Source organism: Trachurus trachurus (genome assembly GCF_905171665.1).
Source record: "Trachurus trachurus genome assembly, chromosome: 20".
Lineage (NCBI taxonomy): Eukaryota > Metazoa > Chordata > Actinopteri > Carangiformes > Carangidae > Trachurus > Trachurus trachurus.
In genome coordinates, this window is record NC_139911.1 from 18,557,809 (window position 1) to 18,577,691 (window position 19,883).

Here is a 19,883-nt window from a genome sequence, read left to right on the forward strand (position 1 = left end):
AGCCATTTTAACCATGAAGGTGCAGAGAATAAGGGGGTGAGTGAGTTCTATAGTATTCAGCAGCTTGCAAAAAATTATACACAGGTGAATGGAGAAGAGCCATAACCTTACAACTCTACTTGGAGCTACTTTAAGTATTTTTTCTTTCTTTTTATAACATTAAATATGTATGACTCAGGCAACGGTAAAGGTCAGAGTTTGGGGGAAGAAGAAGAACAAAGCTGATGTATTATTTCTGAAGTGTGACGGCTGATCAGCTTCAACATGTCGACGCGGGCCGCTCATTCATGATCGGCGCATGGACGTACATATGTGACATCGCCTAAGCCCTACTTACGTATATCAAATCAGCGAGAACAGCTCAAGGAGAGAGAGATGTGAAATTAGTAAAACTCCCCTAACCTTGGCAGGAAACAGTGTTCATATAAGACTGCAGCTTATGAAGAAAAAAATAATGGAGAATGTTTTTTCTGGGCCTTGAATAATAGAACTTCCCACAATGTCCAGAGCAAGAGAGTGACACTTGTCTAAATGCATCATTCACAAAGAGAACTTTTCAACCTCCAACTGGGATGACGTGAAGTGCTCTATAGTGCCTGACCTGGCTCAAAAAACTTTTATATGTCTGAGCACAAAAGTCTCCAGTGCAAACACAGCGTGCTCACGGCTCCGGAGTAAAGCCCTTGTGGGGAGCCATTATGTGACAGATGTATGGAAGTTCACGTAGCTCCTCATCCATCAGGCTTTTATCAGGGAAGGATACATTCAATACAGCAACTGCCCCCTTTCACCTTCAATCCATCCGTGCTCCTCTTGTCTTATTGCTTTAGTGATCCATAGGCGCACGAGCAACCACGCCATTTGGTGAGGTAATTAGAACCCAGAGATTGTTATGCAGAGTGCTCTCTATCTCCTAGCATATCTAATTGTCCATTAGAGGTGACAGAATTACCATCACAATGGCTTTAATTCAGAACGTGCTTCGGAGAGCAGTTACAGACATTTTTAGATCGGCAAAGCCAGAACGCCCCCTCAACAGCTTTTGTCTCCATGTTCAAAACCATTGGCATACAAAACAAGGGTATAAAATTGACTCCTTCATGGAAATAATGGCGAGTAATGCTTTTCCCACCATGCTCCATCACTGTTCTACAACTCCATCTGGCATCTTAAATAATTTCTTCTTTAACAGGTGAACCAGCTGCAGGTAAAAAGAAGGAGAATATGATGGCGAATGAAAGGTCAAAGATTGACAAGAGCTTCATGCCTTACTCTGTTTTCAAACCTGGACTGTTTTCAACTCAAAAAACCCTGCATCTCTTTAAAGCACCTTTTTTTATCTTTACACTTCACTGAGCTGCTGATCTTCTTCTCCTGAAGCTCCTGATCTTCTTATCCGCACAAGCCAACACACCTCAGATGTCCGTCAGATCTCTCAAATCCTTCCCATCACTGGCCTTTCTATAAGCCCTCCTGCTGAGTTCATCATTTTAGACCTTATCATCCCTCCTTCACATAGCCAACTCTTTGTTTTCAGCTCTTTGACCGAGAGTCATCTATTCTCTCACAGTACCTCAGGCGTTATGTCTTCCCTTCAATCTCTCCCTCTTCTAGGTTTCTCCCCCTTTCTTTCCCCTCCACCTTCATTTGTTGTGCATCGGCCCAGGGCGCTGTTTTCTCCTCTGATCTATACCTTTCCACCACAGTTATGTCTTATTAATACAGCCTCCTGCCTTGGGCATAGCCCTAACACAGCCTCACTCCAGGGAGGCAGAGGGAGAGGGAGAGTCCGGGTAGGGGGGAGAGTGGGAGACAGGGTGGCACACTCAAGTGAGACAGAGGACCACTGCCTTATTTTGACTTTGTCCAATTCATCTCCCGTGGATGTAGAAGCATATTCTTAGAACATATCATTTACCATAGAAAGTGGCACTTTGAGAATAATTGTAGTTTTTTCACACCCAGATCTTATTTTCATGGTTCTGACATCAGTCACAACAACACAGCAGTCACCAGAGAGGCTGCTGGGACCTGGGAACAACAACAGTCAGACCATTAAGGTTTAAAAACAAACAAAACCTAATTTACAAGCTCAATGGACCATGAAAAAAAAATATTGCACAATACTGTAGAGCCTCAAAAGAAACAGAATGTAACGATGTTAACCTTTACTGTTTACTATATGATACATGACGATTAAAGGGTAACACTGTGTAGTGATATGTCCTTCTGGGTGAATGATTATGTATATACTGTATAAAAATAAAACAACGTTGTTTTGAATCTTACAAATCCATTTGGTCTGGACACTAGTGTTCTATGTAAGTTTGAGAAAAAATACATGACCAACTAACTAAATAATCAACATTACATCATTCAATCTACATTGGATGTAAAAAATTAAAGTGTGTTCTCCGAAAATGTCAGAAATGCCATGTGCAAGAAATTCCCAATCCATACATAATTGCATACTTGCAGTAATGATAATTAATAACTCATTTGTTGAGTGCAACACAAGGGTACACTGTAGATTTGATTTCAGAGGACTTGCAAGGTACAATAAAACATAAAAAAAAGAAAAAGAAACCAAATTACACTTAAATCTCTGAATAAGTTGTTTAATTCAAAACAGTGCTTTCAAATATCTTATCATTTCTAATGGAGAATGTTTGCTTAAACTTTACTGCAGAGAGCTCTGTATCAACACCCTTCCTGCCTATAGAACATGCTTCTGGCATACTTTTTAGGCAATAAATGAAATTGAAAATATTGATTCAATTATTATTTCATTGCATCTGCAGTATCTTTTCCAGTCTTGGTAGGCTGTGCAGGTATTCCTTTCAGCGCCATGTGCCCACAAAGCAGAGCAGCTTACGAGGCAGAACTGAGGTGTAGGTTTCACTTATGCTTAAAACAATCCTCTTTGCTTCATGTGCAACATGACAGCTTAAGCAGAAAGACACAGGAGTGCAGAAAGACTACGTATTATGACTTAAAGGAAAATGGACCCCGGTTTCTTGAAGTTATCTCGTCGAGGAAATTCCATGAATACCATCAATAATGAATACACGCAGCAGAGATATAGAGATTTGCTCCAACAACGTTTTTTATGCAACTCATGAGAACAAAGAAGTGAAATATGGCAGGCTCTCTGCACAACCATAATTCTCCTCACACGAAAAAAACAGAAAACAAATATTGCAGTAGCTATGAGCAATTCACACAGACGCATGGAAACATGACACCTTCACATTACATCGCAATATAAATCCCAACAGGTACATACGCAAAGGCACAAAACAGCAAAATGTTTTTTATAGTTTCCGTTTGCATTTCTCACTGAGCTGTAATTGATGAGAGCTAATATTTTTTGCAGCGTTGCTCATTCTCGTCTTTGGAGTCCTAGCCGTTGATACTTTACATGGCTGTATTCACTTCATTCAGGGTCCATTCAGTGTGCTTTAGTATTGAAACTCTCAAGAGCCACGTGAAAGTGCTCAACAGACAAGAAAAAACAGGATGAAGGCAAATTTACTATAAGAACTTATCAAACTATTGACGGACAGAGCAGATTATATGAAAATGACCTCTCACCTGAACCCTAAAAGGAATAGAAACACGTGGGGAGAGAAAGTATTTGTGCCTCACAGAAAAGAATGGAAATACTACATTAATGACCCTAACCTCAAACCCTCACCCCCACATAATACATCAATGTGTGATTACAAAACACACTGGGGCGATTGAAATGGGTAGTTTCTGTAGGCTATATTATTAGCCGCGAGGTGAGCCGAGGTTGCGGTGTTAAGTTCTGGATGAAATGGGATTTTTCTTGTCGGTTCCAGGTCATTTGTCCGTGCCCAAGGCTGCAGATGATGACTGGTCTAAGCGACACAAGCTCTTGGAGGAAGAATTATGGTGTCTGTTGGTGGCTAAATAAAATGAAGTTTCCAATGCAGTGATACAATCTTAAATCTATGCCACCCATTGGCTTAGATGAGCTGTAAAATATAGGTTCATAAAAAATTCAATAGGGCTTTTAATTAAAAATCACCCCCCCTCTTATATTTCTAGTTATTTAGTTGCGCTCGTGTGCTTCTTGAATCAGAATTCCACATAATGGCGTTGTATATTATTCTCCACTGTTGCAAAGCTGCACCGGCAGCATCATGGAATTTGAATTCTATTTCTGACTGGCTTGATAAATGAGCACGCTAACACATGAATGGCACAGCAAACAAATGAACCAAAAAAAAAAAAAAAAACCTGTATGCGTTAACCTGAAAAAATATGAATCCACCTTGGGCTACTGCCAAACTGCTGCCCGGTGGTTTTCACAGTGGAAGTCATTAATGCTTATCAACAATGCCCATCAGTGTTGCCTGCTGGCTTCATTACTCACTGCCTCTTCTGCCTCTCAATTCACCAAGAGGGTGAGGAAACAACTTGAGACAAGTCATATCTGTGCTTTTATACTTGAAATACAATGAAATACAGAAAATGTGTTTTTCTGTTTATTACCGTAAATGGTTTAATTGGATGCAGCATAATATAAAATACTACCTACTAACATCATTACCCTCCACATAAGTGTTACTGTACATCCAAAGAACTGTTTGCTATCAGTTTCAGAAATGAGATGCCCACTCTTATATATATGAGTCAAAGACATTTACGTTCCAACTTCCTATCACTTATTCGGTGGTGATTTTTGACTTTGAGGTGCCCCAGGCAAAAAGGACCATTAAAGAACCCTTCTCTCCAACCTCACCTGTACTCTCGATGTCCCCTAAAAGCCTCAAATGCAGTGTATATTAGATGCTTAAATTTGCACATGTCCCTTGAACATCTCATATGCATCGGATGGGTAGATGGCAGCTAGTACACATCACCAGGGAACTCCGTTTATGAGGGATATGGGGCAATAGCAGTGCCTTAACAGGAGTTTTATAGTATTGCAGTCATTTTAAAATGTGCCTGTATGAGGGGCCATTAGGGGACCCTCGTCATCTTAGGGGCCCTCACATGATGATGTCTCTGCTCTTGCGGTAGATTGAATAGTACCCCATATGGCACAGTATCATCATATTAAAATTCCTTTTTCAATATTAGGCCATAAAGAAAGGTCATAGTTTACATCAACGTCTTTGAAAGCGAACCCATGAATATTGCCACTTGAATAGGTGCAGTGTAATAACACAGGCAGCCTGCAAGTCAGCACCAAAACCCAAGGACACAGCAAAAGGAGCTGCACAAGGTAATGATGCAACGATGGCAAATTGTGCCAGGATTTGCTGAGTAAAAAAAAACAACAACAACAAAAGCACATTGCCCAGTAACAGAAATGCATTAAACAAGCTTTTAAATAAACAAGAACTAAGACCAAATCTTTGGAAGGACTACCACCAACAACTTCAAGTTGAGCGTTTGTGTTGAGGTATTGCCAGTCTGATCAAAAATACATGATAAAATATGATAACACAACTTCATAAAATAACCACCACATCCTTACAAGTATTTTGCCTCTGGCAGAAGTTCGGAAGAGACCCACCAAGTGCTCAAAAACTCACCCACTGTTCATCCAACTCCATATTCAGAGTCCTAAGGGAGTGTTCTCAGGAACCCTTGTGATCTTTTTGCAACCTATAACCTCAATTTGAAATTAATCCTCCGTCACTGTGTCAATGATTGGACTCGGTGCCTCTGAGGTGACGATCATTTCATCAGTGTCTGCCAGCTGTTCATACACTCCTCATAACCTCTGTCGCTGCTTTAATCGCCATCCACATTCCTGACACTCCAACTTTTCTCATTTCCATATGTGTTTTCTTTTTTTCTGTGTGCTTGCAACCCAACCACTGATCTTGAAAAGACCTGCCCTTGCTCATAATAATTAACATCATTAGGGAGGCTGGTGCCTGCAAAATAACAATTACAACAGTAATGACAGTGAGCAACACAGCAGTGTTTGGGCTTTTGTGTTTCCCATTATACAAGCTATCAGATGATTTGCCCCACTGGTCAAATACTTCCATATTTGGGTTATTTGTAATAATTATTTATAATTCCCAAACCAAATCATATAATCTTTGGAGTCAGGATGTCTACAAGTACACAACATCTGCACTTTAATTATTTAAAAATCGCTGTCATGTATTTTTAGAATCTCTGTAATAACATTATGCAGCAGGACTCTTGCTGGGAGGGGAGGCTCACAGCTTTTGTGTTGTATTACGCAAACACAGTTAAGCTATGAATTCTTTGTGATACAGCAACTTAAGTGAATTCATGAGGACTAAGTAAATTTCATGGACTGGATGCGAACGTGATGTATGTATGAATATGTATTATAGGGATGTGGATTACGCCAGCTGGATATTCAGCTGCGGTAGAGACGGTGGCTGTCTAAACATATATAGCGGTTGTGGCTACTGCATCAGCAGTCCTGCCTGAAAACAGAAACTTCCACGTACAGAGCTGTAAAATTGCAAGTGGTGAACAAGGCTCAGGAGGCAGAGCAGGCCGGTCACTAATCAGAAGGTTCCTGGCTCTTCCAGTCTGAATGTATCCTTGGGCAAGATACTGAACCCCAACTGCCTCTGATGGCTGTTAAAAAAGATAACCAGAGCCATCCAAAGGAGGATGTCTGTTACTGTAATTTGTAAAGTAAAGATTCCACCACAAATTACAGCAGTGTATGGTGTGAGTAATTTACAAGTATATCATAAGAAATAAAAGTAGAGCCTTAGATTTGTCAGATCTGGAGTTTTCTTTTGTTTTCAAAATAAGACTTTTCTTTTAATGAGTCCAATATTACATTTGCTTTAAAAATCCCCTTTTGTATATTTATATTTTAACTCTCATTGTATATCTTTATGCTTAATTCTGTTTTATTTCTTTTATCTTTTCCCTGTAAAGCACTCTGAGGTGCAATATAAATAAACTTGTGTTGCCTTCGTAGCTGCTGAAACGAGGACAAAACACAGCTAATTCTAGTGTGTTGGTGTTCACATGTCTGTTTTTTTCTGAATGTGTGAGTGTGCGAGTGGGTGGTGTGCGTCTGTTGTTAATTAACACCATATCTGTCTTCCCTCCTCTCTGTAGGCAGTTACTGACAACACAATTGGTGCTTTTCAAGAAGATTTGCTCTCTACTTGTGGGACTGTGGGACTAAACTACTGTAGCAGGTTGTTAAAGAGTGCTACATGGATGGTCATGCTCCCAATACCACTACAACTACTGCCACCACTGCTGCTGCTGCTGCTGCTGCAGTAGGTTGTGGTAAACCGAGTGATTAGGAAATTACATTCATTTAAATTAAAAGAGTAATATGGGAAAATATTGCAATATAAATATGCTATTAGCCTTGTATACTCAACTTACATGGCACTGTATTATTTAAAAACACAATTTAAACAATATGATAACTTTAATTGGAAAGATTTATACTGCAATTGATTATGCTTGCAATTAACATATGATTTACATGAATTAAGATTAACTATCTAAGTCAACAAATCTGACAGCAGATTGGTGTTAAATTCCCAGCCATAGAGTTCAAAGCTTGCCAGTGAAGTGTGCTGGTAACTATAGGGTTTAGTGAAGAGTCGCTACTCATGCATCTGAGTTTTAAGCTGTGATTCACATGTTAACCCTGCCGCAGCCGGTCGAGGACGTGCAGACAGGATAAAAACCTTGAATTCTCACTGGAGTGATGCTTTCTATTTAGCCCTTGACCTTCACCGCAGAGAGGCTGCTTGAATCCTTCACAATGAGCTTTATAGAATCTAACAATACAAAAGGGGTGTGACCTCTTCTTTATCAAGCAATTGTATAATATTGTATGTAAGTTGAAAGCAGAAGCTGAGGGGGTCAAATATAGGGCAATCTGATTCCTATATCAAGTCCAGAACCTTTGCTGAGAGTTGCTTCTTTGTGAAAGGAAGCAACAAAAAACTGTAATCTAGCAATCATGTATGCATTCTATGTCACTGAAAGATCAGATGAAAGGTACTAATTTTGTCAGAGCTCTGCTGGACAGAAAATGACTGATGCAGCTGTTTTCCTCATTTTTGTTGCTCAAAACTTGGATCAAAGATGACTTGCAGCTCCTCAGATGTTGGCTTGATGTTAGCAGCTAAGGAGCTAAGAGACTGCTGAATTTGTCATGAGACGTACTGAAGTAACCATATAATTCGAAATTCTGCCTCAGCTCTAAAGTTCTGCATCAGACGCCCGCCCCCCCACTCCCTGGGTATTAAAATGCTGAACAACATCAGTACATTGTGACGGCTTGTTTCTGTCAAAAGACGAGCCGTTTTGTGCCACTTCTGCAGGTTGGAAAAGATGACAAAATTTGACTTTACGCCAAGACGTCCTTTCAGATTAAACATCAGTCATGCTTAAATTGTAAAAAACTGGGACATCTCAGAAGGGGATTTACACCTGCTGCTTCATATAATGTTGCCATTTGACAAAAGCTGATTGTCTGTGACATGGAATGAACGCTGCATACTTACAGTGTGTATGGGCTAATTTGATATGTCTCATTGGTAAGATAAAGACCCATTGCCGAACTCCATAAACAAATGACATTCACATCATTACTCATGTTGCATCGCGGGAGCAGAACTATGAAAAGTCAATAAGGGAGTGACACAGCTGGCTAATCTTCTCCTAACTGATTGCTTTACATAAACATTAAAGACGAGAGGCTGTGCATCATTCAGAAACAAGGTAATTCTCTGACGTGGGTGCGAGAGTGTACACACGCTGACAAAACAAACATCACCATGCTTCACTCTTATCTAAAGAAGTCCCTCTCAAAGTCACAGTGATAACACTTTCAGGCAAGTCCCAATTGGACGACCACTTTACAAATGGCTCCCCTCCCTTCACCATATTTAACAAACATCAAGAGGACAGGAGGCATCCTGGAGTGGCAAACAGGAGGGATGCGGCCATTACAATGGCAAGCAGCTGCTCAGAGTGGCTGCGCCGTGTCCCACAGGGCTGGCTTCACCTTGGTGGTGTGAGAATCATGTTGATGTTGTGTCTGTTCGATTCAGACGGAGTGGTAAACAAAAAAAAAACAGGCATAATGTGAGATTTCAGTGGTGTCTGCTAACTGTGCAATTACCAAACCAGGGAGACTTCTAGTGATGGCCACAGAACCTGATCAGAATAGGAGAGTAGGAGAGGGTGTTGCCAAATGCATGAAAATGCTACAGTTAGTACAACTAGACAGCTCCTGCTGAAATAGTAAAAAATAAAATAAAATAAATAAATAAAAGTTCTCAAACATGATTTTGTAGCCTGACCACAACAATCCAAATGATCTAAATTATATAGTTTGTATTAGCAGAATTACATTTGTAAGCTTTGATATCACTGCCATAGATAACAGTAGCATTAAAGGGCTAGTTCAACATTTTGGCAAAACATAAGAGGTTATAATACAACCTCTGAGCATTGCTGATTCTTCAGGGCGGCCTTGATGGTATTGTGACTCAGTATCGGAAAATGACAAGATTGGCCAACTGCTCTGGGGTGAGCTGGTTAGCATACTAACTAGGGCTGACCCAAAAAAATCGAAGCTTCGAAGCTTCGTTCGTTGCCATGGTAATTCGATCATGAAGTCCGTGTTCGATAGTTTTTGTTTCTTTCTTTTTTCCTTTTTGACACAGGTTGTCATCGGCAATTGTTACATTATAACGAGTTGGCTACTAGGCATCCTGGAAACCTGCCTTATTTTGGAGATATGCAGTGTTTGTTTGCCATCACTTTCATTATTTCCGCTACAATTCCCCCCCGGTCAGACGTTACGGTCGCCACGGTCGCCGCCGTCGCGACCCCCCCCCCCCCCCCCCCCCCCCCCCCCCGGCCGCCGACGCTTCGATTATCAAAATATAATAATCGGGTCAGCCCTAATACTAACATCAACAGATGAAACAAAATGATAGAAGTAGAAGCAAAAGTAGTTGTTTACTACACTGGAAAGGTAAACAGCTGTCATGTTGCTCCGTAGCGATAGCAAAACTGAGAAATAGCTCTTCTCTGGGATAATTTCAGGTTTAAACAACTTCAGTTTTTACTCATGTAGTTTGACCATAGATTGTCATAACACATCTCAGAGATCTGGGAGTTTGACAGTACTGTGATTAAAGAGTCAGACAAAACCAACATCTGCAATAAGCTAATATCAGCTTATCAATGATCAATAGCTCTGATAATAAAAGTCTAGTTTTCTTTCTTGTAAAATGACACTGGCTGATCTGGGAGTTTGTTCAAAGTCTGTATCATCTCTGTGCTTGTGTTTCCTGTCTCACCAGACAGCCCAAAATTATTCCTTAAAGTGACGATTCACTGGCTGCACAGAACAGTATATTAGAGAGCACCTAATGATGCATAGTGCAGTATATATTTAAGATACTACTATTGGACAAGACGCAAGGAAGTGTTCTTTTCTTTCTAAGAATAGCCTGATAGGTGACTCTTGAGGGTAAGTCTGTCTCTGAGGAGAAACAGCCAAGGATGAGGTAAAAAAAGTAAACCCTGGGCTAAATTAGGTTTAATTATTTTAAAAAAGCCCCTAAACAGAGAGGCCATTATAGCAAATCCTACAGACAGCCCTGAAAGCCTGCAGGTTGGTGGAGCACTGGGTCTGGCATAAAACAAAGATACACTAACGAAGACAAAATAATCAGCTGATGGATCTCTCCACCTCCTTCTCCCCTTTTCTCTCCCTCCTTGTCAGCTGTATCTAATGATACACTAAAAATACCTCAGGATCAAGGATGGCACAAAAGGGAGGAGATGAAAGTTGAAAGATGAAAGTCTTGTTTCATGGCATCAGCTGCTGTGTATATGGATTATAAAGAAATCCTCTTTGTTACAGTACTACTCCTTTCTTTGTGGATATTGACACTCTTGTGAAAATAAACACAATTCATTTCCACCAGTTAGAACAATATTACACAATTCAACCTCTTCCTGTCAGAAATATGTTGCAAATCGCTCTTTGAGAACATGGAAGCACAGATGTTGGCTTCCAGATGTGTACAGTTACTCACACAGTGTCTGATTCTCGACCGGGCTCATTCAAGCACGCTAGATTTGTTTACAACTTTTGTGTGGGTCACAGCGAGTAATGGCGACGAATCAGCCACACGACAGATGTCTCATCTTTAACCACATATGGGGACTTGCGGTTAAAACAAAACGCTTGAATCAGGCTGACAATTATTCAGCTCATCGTCTCAGATCCAAGACAATGGCATCTTTCTGTCGCTAATATAATAAATATGGGTTTCCAGCTTTCTAATTATAGCCAATCATAGAGGGGGGGCGGCTTTGGCAATTTGAGAATTCAAGACGAGATTTAACAGCTGCGCCGTTTCTCCGAGCCATCTCAGACGCTGTGATTGGAGGAGACAGCTTCGTTGGGCACGAGAGAAGACAAAATCCACTTCATTAATCCTTCAGCTGTACATATTCCTCACATCTCAGAGCTGTGATCATGCTCTTCACTGCCGCGCTGAGACGTGTGAGGCCGGATCAAGTCGCTGTTTTACCTTGATACAAAATAAAGTACATCATTTTATCTCATTGGTTCCCTGCGGTGCCGTCAGTGTTTATACTGTCATAGCCCTGCTGTTTAAAATGAATGAATAAATAAAAAAAACACAAGCGTTTTCAAATTGGTAGAGATGAATTGTAACAATATCAGCATCCACATGCAGTCATTGATCACAGAAAAATGAGGGTTGTGGTTACAGGTAATTGGGTAACTATTGAAGCATATGGATTAAATCGCCAGGAGGAATGTCACACAGCAAGGACACATGCACACGGACACACATACACACACACACACACACACAAGTGCACTGACAACGTACAGATTCAAAGCTTTACAAAGACACAGGAGGGACAGATGGTGTAAAAGAAGACAATGAAAGAACAAACAAGGCTGATCCTTTTAGTAAATGTTAGTTTTGCCGGGTGACTCGCACCGTAACACACGTTTACACTGATTCTTGTCACTTCTCATGACGGTAAAAGCCGAAACATATCATTAGCAACAATAGAAGACAATAACTGAAATCACTCGGCCCGTTTTTGAAGCTGAGCATCAAGTCTGTTATTGGTGTTTGGTCACTATGTATTCCTCATGCAGCTCTCCTCCCTGTTCCTCGAGGTGCTGGGACAGATTGGCTGTGTATAGTTTTGTTGTTTTCATCGCAGCATTTCTTTGCTTTGTTTGTGCTATAGTACACCTGCTCTTTTGCATCTTAAAACACTGGAAAACCTCTGGTGCCACTGCTTGCTTTTTTTCAGGAAAAAAAACAAAACATTATCCTCAGTGCAACTTGTTTTTCTCTGTATTTGGGTGTATTCTCCCTCTGGCCCTGTGGAATGAGAAATGTATTTTCCCAGCTTTAATCCGGTATCCTCATGGTAATTGTTCATTTATCTGTTAATAATTGCCAAATTCATGTCAGAAAGTTATTATCTGAGTATTTTTTTTACACTGAATTTGATGTATTTTCTCTTCCTGTAAATCAATTTCAGATGTTTGCTGACTCATCCTGCACTTGAGGGCGTTCCTAATTTTGTGTCCAATTAAAATGATCTCTTGAATTCTTGTGTCTCTGCCATGAAATATAAATTCTGTCAGTCACTGTCACCACCTCCGAGCTGTAAAGAGTTAGTTCTGCCGACATCGTGGGTGTGTTTGTTCTAACTCTGTGGAGCATCAGCTCCGTCGCGGGGATGAACCTGCATCACTCCCTCTGCTAGCATAACTGCTACCCCGGCTCAAGGCTCAAACATTCTGCACAGGTCTCGGTCCAAAGCTGTTTTCATCGCTTTCTCCCTATTTCACATACACTCATCTTATCGCTGAGGTTAGCAGATGTGTGTGAAGGTGAAGGTGAGAGAAGTCCTCCACAGCAAGAGACAATCCCACAGGTTGTGCTTAACATACATTCAACCCGATTGGCAACCGTAGCCAGCTAGCCTAATGTTTTTTTTACCAGAACACATTAGCATGCAGAACTGCATCGCACTCTGAGAGCTGTTTCAGGACATCTTTAAGCGCTGTCCTTCTAAAATATAGAGAGGCGGGTTCAATAGGAAGGACTTATTTATGAATTTCTTAGCCCAACATGTTGGCTGTTTTCTTCGTCGGACAGAAAAAAGTACTAGACAGATGGAGGCTGAGTCAAACTCCTGAGAAAACACCTCTGATAAAAGAATACTTTAAAACAACCTCACCTTCATGCAGCTTTAACCTTAATTCAATAAATCCTTGGAAACCCTAAAATTCAATGGGATTACTTACTGCTTATCCATTTGGCGTTGGGGTCATGAACTCTAAAGTCTTTTCTGAAGAGGTCCTTCACAGTCACCTTGGCCTTGAGAGCCAGACGGTCGTCCTCCCCTGAAAAGGAACACACAAAAAAACTGAGCAAATCCTTGTGCAACAATTGCAGAAAAATGAAAGCACACATAAGTGCAAAGGTAATGAATTGGCTAGACAACAAGAGAGATGGAGTTCATAGGAAAGGTAAAAAAAACAAAACAAAAAAAAACCCAACAGTAATAATGTCCTTGCTTGTATAAGGTCATAGTCGGACTGGAATTAGTATAAAATGCACCATCCATTCATTTTGAATCAGTGAAGCAGATTTCCAGACAGATAGGCTATAACACACTCTTAAGTATGCCTTCAGAGCAATTACAGTAATGTATTTTTGTAAACATCAAAACATCAAATCACAGCCCAGTTATATCAAAATCTTCTCCCACGACCTTTTTTTTTTTTTTTTTAATATGTTTATTCAAATTTTCAAGAAATAAGACAGAACATACATAACAAAAACAAACAAACAAGCATAACATACATTTGGCTCACATACCAACTCAGATTCAAATTTGTACAGGCGAAAGATTCTGTAGTCATCCCATAAAATAAGTTAAGGACGAAAGATAAGGTATACACTGCCGTGCGTGCATAATACATTCACATGTTCAGAGAGTTACATAGAAATAAACAAAGAAACAAAAAAAAAAACAAATTAAATGGTATGTCCTCTCTCTGCCACGCAGAGCGTTTTCAGTTACGATACGAACCCTCTTGCAAAAATGGTAGAGATATTCAAACCAAGGTATGACAAAAAGGGTTCCCATGTTTTACGAAAAACATCATCTTTGCTGTGCAGTTTATATGTCAGATAGTCTAAAGCAACATATTCGAGTACAACCCTTTGCCATTGAACCTTAGATGGAGCTTTATCAATTATCCAGTTTAAAAGAATACATTTTCTAGCACAAAAAGCAAGTGTCTGATAAAGTTTTCTTTTAAATTTGTCAGCGATGGACAGGTCAGATATACCAAGTAGTAGATGTAAGGGGTTGATATTTCTGTTAATGAATAAAATCTTATTAATTTCCTGCCCAATGACCCACCAAAACTGCTGTACTTTTCTACAGTGCCACAAACAGTGTGTAAGACTACCAATCTCAATTTTACACTTAGGGCACAGTGGAGATGAATTAGGATTGAATTTATGACGTTGAGAGGGAGATATATGGGCCCTATGCAGGAGCTTTAGTTGCATGGCTCTCACTCGGTTGCACACACTCAACTTTTTTGTATTCTTCCACGCATCATTCCAGTCATCATCTGTTATCTTTACATTGAGCTCCTTTTCCCATAGACCTTTCAGAAAATAAGTGTTTGTGGTATTATACCCCTTAAGGATATTATAGAATAAGCTAATGGACCTGCCAGATTTCTGTAAAAAGAGTTGTCTCTCTACATGTGAAATATCTTGACACTCCAGTATTGTGGTATCCTTTGTGACAAAGTTTCTTACTTGTAAAAATCGAAAGAAATCTTGTTGTTGAATGTCGTATTTCCCTTTCAGCTGGTTAAAGGACAGAATGGTAGAACCTTCAAGTAGATTATGTAAGGTGGATATTCCTTTATTTGTCCAGATCCTGAAATTATTGTCCATCGTTCCAGGAGGGAAGTCAGGATTATCGCATATTGGAGTAAAAACAGAAGTGAATCGAGATCTGCCCTCTAACTTTCTAATAGCATGCCATGCCTTAACTGTGGAAATTGTAATCGGATTAGTACAAGCAGACTTCAAAGATGCACTTTTTCTAATAAACAAAAGATTACTCAAAGGGTATTTGGACATTGAACTTTCTACATCTAACCAGAGAGACATGGACTTATGACACATCCAGTCAGCTATAGTACGCAGATGAACACTAAGCTGGAATTTTCTAATGTCTGGGAGATCAACACCTCCTTCCGTGTAAGGCAAACATAATGTAGTCATTTTGAGGCGTGCTTTCTTTTTAGACCATATAAAGGAGCTAAACCAGCTATTTAGTTGTTTGATGGTCCTGTGGAGAAACATGACTGGGATCATTTGTATTGGGTAAAGTAATCTGGGGAGGATGTTCATTTTCAGCAGTGCAACACGGCCTAACCAAGAAATTGGGAGAGTGTTCCATCTCTCAAGGTCCAACCTTATACGCTCAAATATGGGTGGGAAATTTGTTTTATATAATTGATCAAGGGAGGGTGTTATGCGTATTCCTAAATATATAAAACCTTCGGGTGACCACTTAAAGGGGAAGGGAGATGGGTTTTGGGGTATTTGTTTCAGGCTGCCTAGTGGCATTACTTCTGATTTGCTGAAATTTATTTTGTAGCCAGAGAAAGTACTAAACACATTAATGGTTTCAATAAGGGCTGGGGTAGATATCTCAGGTTCAGTCAGAACAATCAAGACATCATCAGCATACAAAGTGATCTTATGTTGTCTCGTTTCAATGGTGAGACCATGTATGTTTTCATTTGTCCTGATTGCCTCAGCAAGAGGCTCAATAGCCAGGGCAAAGAGCAAGGGCGATAGAGGGCATCCTTGCCTTGTACCTCTTAAAATTTGAAAGTTAGAAGAGCATAACCCATTTGTAAGCACTGCGGAGAGGGGATTCGTATAGAGTAACTTTATCCAACTTATAAATTTTTCACCCAGGTCGAATTTATGTAATGTGTAGAACAAGAATGGCATCTCCACGCGGTCAAATGCCTTCTCGGCATCCAGAGAAAGCACCAACCCATTTAAAGACCGCTGTTGAAAAACTTGGATTGTATTCAGTAATCTGCGCATATTGTTGTATGAATTACGACCTTTAATGAATCCAGTCTGGTCATCTTTTATAAGGATAGGGAGTAGGCGTTCCAGTCTTGTTGCTAATATTTTAGAGAGGAGTTTCAAGTCAACGTTCAACAGGGAGATGGGCCTGTATGATGCACAGTCCTCTGGGGCTTTGCCCTTTTTTAAAATTAAAGAGATGTGCGCTTCTCTCAGGGACTGTGGTAGAATGCCTTTCTCGAAAGAGTCGTTAAACATGTTTAAAAGAGGGTCAATCAGTAAATCCTGGAATTCTTTGTAGAATTCACTACCAAATCCATCCGGACCTGGAGCTTTTCCGGATTGTAACCCTTTAATGGCATCGAGGACCTCCTTCTTAGATATAGGAGCTTGGAGGGTTGTTTTCTGGTCAGCAGATAGACTTGGAAAGTTAAGAGAAGAGAAGAAGGCATCCATTTTTTCAGTACTACCAGTTTGCAGTCCAGATTTGTACAAATTTTCATAGAAGGTTTTAAATGTGTTGTTAATGGTTATGGTATCGAAGGCCTGTTTCCCTTGGCTGTCTGTAACTGAGGGAATACTTCGGGAATCAGCTTTTTTCTTTGTCAGATATGACAAATATCTCCCTGCCTTGTCTCCATGTTCATACATTTTTTGTCTAGACAGTCTGATCTTACTCTCTGCATCTTTTGTTAGTAGTGAGTTCAAAGTGCATCTAAGTGCAGAAATCTCTTTAAGCTTCTGTGCCGACATATTTTTAACGTATTCCTTCTCTGCATGTTTCAGCTTGGACTCTAAGATCTTTCTTTGTTCGTCCTGCCTTCGCCTCTTAGTGGACGTATAAGATATAATAAGACCTCTTGAAAAAGCTTTAGATGTTTCCCACAGCAATGAGTGGTCATCGGTGGAAGCTGAATTAACAGATAGAAAAGACTGAAACTCCTCTCTAAAATAAGATATGAATTTATGGTCTGTTAGAATATAAGGATTGAACTTCCAGTGTCTAGTTTGGTTGACTGGGTTTTTTAAGTTATAGTTTATGAACACAGCAGCATGATCAGAAATAACTATATTTCCTATAGAACTATGGATAACTGACTGCAGCATATTTTTTGGAAGGAAGAAGTAGTCTATCCTAGTATAGGATTTGTAAACATTTGAGAAGAAAGTATATTCTCTCTCAGCCACGTGTTGGGCTCTCCATACATCTATATAGTCCAAGTCTTCACAAAGTGCAGAGACAATTTTGGCTTGAGGTGAGAGAGACGGCTTTCCAGGAGGAGATTTGTCCATAATAGGATTTAAATGACAATTAAAATCACCTCCAATGAATGTGTTTCTAACATTAAGATCTATCACTTTAGAGAAAGAAGTAGGCAAGAAGTCGCTTCGGTATCCAGGAGGGTTATAAATATTGATTATAGCAATTTTTTCCCCATAAAGTACGCCTCTCACTATTACATAACAACCTGTTGTGTCCTTTGTACAGTCCAAAAGTTTGAATGGTAAGTTTCTCTTGATTAAGATCGCCACCCCTCTGCTCCTTGAAGTAAAAGATGAAAAATAAACCTGTCCAAAACCCCCTTGTTGTAATTTCAGATGTTCACTGTCATTTAAATGTGTTTCTTGCAACAGTGCTATGTCCACACATTCTCTTTTAAGATAAGTTAGGATCTTTTTCCGTTTGACAGGTGTGTGTAGACCGTTCACATTCCAAGTGCATAGCTTCAAAGCTGACATAGTTACTGACTATAAAATAAAATAATGCCTGAATACATATCGCCTGTAAAGTAATCTGTAACAGAGTGAGCCAAGTGGAACCAGAACATAAAACTATAACAAAAACAAAAACAAAAAACAGTGCGCTTAAGGCACACCCTGGCCAATATTGGCATGAAACGTAAACACTGTCCTTCTCCTAAACTTAGAGGAGCTCGAGTGAAAGGGTTTTCTGGCAACAAAAAAAGATCTATCTGTCCAGGAGGTCGGGATGCATTGCTAACAGTGATCCTGCAAAGTTAACAGCAGAAAAAAAGCAATAGGCTATGTGTCCATTGTCTAACTGCAGCACATTATAAAAGTCCGACTAACCCGCTGCCCCGCGTGAAAAAACTTACAGAGTAATGTTCACACATCTTCACGGAGGGTCTCCCTCAGTGACCGGGCGTATTTCTCCACCGCGGCTGGGTCGTGGAACACCTTCGTGGATCCGCGGCAGGTGACTCTCAGAGACGCAGGGTAGATTTGCCTGTAGTCAGCGCCGAGTGATCTCAGCTGTTTCTTCACTGCATCGTATTCCTTTCTCCTGCGGAGGACGGATGCGGAAAAGTCCTGAAATATCATCACCGTCGCGTCTTCGTATTTCAGCGGTTGATTTTTCCGTCCCATTTCCCACGCCGCATTCATAACACGTTGTTTATCTTGGTAGTTATGGAACCTAACCAGCACCGGCCGTGGTCTCTGGGTGGAGGGGGGCTTTGGGGCTAGTGAGCGGTGTGCTCTCTCCAACTTCACTCGACCCGACTTCGTTTCCATGTGAAGGATTTCAGGGAGCCAGGTCTCGAAGAACTGGGTCGGGTCATCTCCTTCAGCCTCTTCTGGAAGCCCAACGATGCGGATGTTCTTACGTCGTCCCCTGTTCTCCAGGTCGTCAGCTCGCTCGCTTAATTCACACACCATTTTTTCCAGCGCTTTCATTTTCCCCTCGACCGGGTCTGTGGCGTCCTCCAGCGTCGAAATCCTCTGTTCGGCCTCGGTTATGCGCTTGTCGTGCCTGTCGAGCTCCTCCCGATGTATTTTTAAGAGCTCTGACAGTGGGCTTAGCTTTTCGTCGATAACTCTGGAGATGTTGGCTGTGATTTCTTTCACGGCTTCACGAAGTGGCAGTAAGCTAGCACCAGCTCCGGTGTCGGCTACAGTGCTAACGTTAGCTCCAGTGTGGGCACCGCTTGCCTGTTGACTTTGCTCACCAGCATCGTCTGCAGTTTGATTTTTCTTACGTGGCATGCCGTCGGACTGTCTCAGAAAATAACTGTCAATGTTCATGTTAGGCTAGTGAACCATTAAGAGGTTAAATGCTACTTTTGCAGGGTTAAATGTATAAAATCAGCGAATTAGCGCACCAGCTCTCCCGAACGTGACCGTCCCTCACGCCGCCATCTTGAAAAAACCCTCCCACGACCTTTTGAGCACGTCTTGTCCAGACCTTTAGCTTTGCATTTGAAATCAACTTTAACAATTAATTAATGAGTTTCAGTGATATAAGTCTGAGACCACTATCCCACTGACTTCAAGCAAAAGTGCTCTCAGAGTTCAGGCTTACGCTATACATCTTATAAAACTGGGTGTTATAAGGAAAAAAAGCAAAGATCAAAACTGTGTCTCTATTGCTGATACTGTAACATGTTTTCCTGACACATTTTGATCTCTGGCTGAATCTGAACAGCTTTCTCCTGCTTTCTGCAACTGTTCACTTTTCAAAGAAAGAAGGACAGAGATAAAGAACAAAAATATAAACACATAACATAAGGCAAGTAAAATAACAAAGCAAAAGCATCGTCTTTAATTCCCTCAGGCCTTTGATTAAGACTAGTGCGGCTTCTGATCATCAGACCAGACGTGCATATTTAGAGCAGAAGCATCCCGCAATTCATTTCGGCTTAATTTCATCCATCAATGCTCATCATATCATCCCCTGCTCCG

General features: G+C 40.6%; 1 protein-coding gene across 1 annotated transcript in view; it reads right to left on the reverse strand.

Moving 5' to 3' along the window:
• Positions 1-19,883, reverse strand: part of dpp6a (dipeptidyl-peptidase 6a) — a gene marked incomplete at its 5' end in the record, with an annotated part of 165,447 nt that overhangs the window by 32,922 nt on the left and 112,642 nt on the right. Inside the window, one exon of the mRNA XM_083995365.1 lies at positions 13,346-13,444. Within this exon, the coding sequence (XP_083851491.1) occupies positions 13,346-13,444 (99 nt within the window). The remainder of the gene's footprint in view (positions 1-13,345; positions 13,445-19,883) is intronic.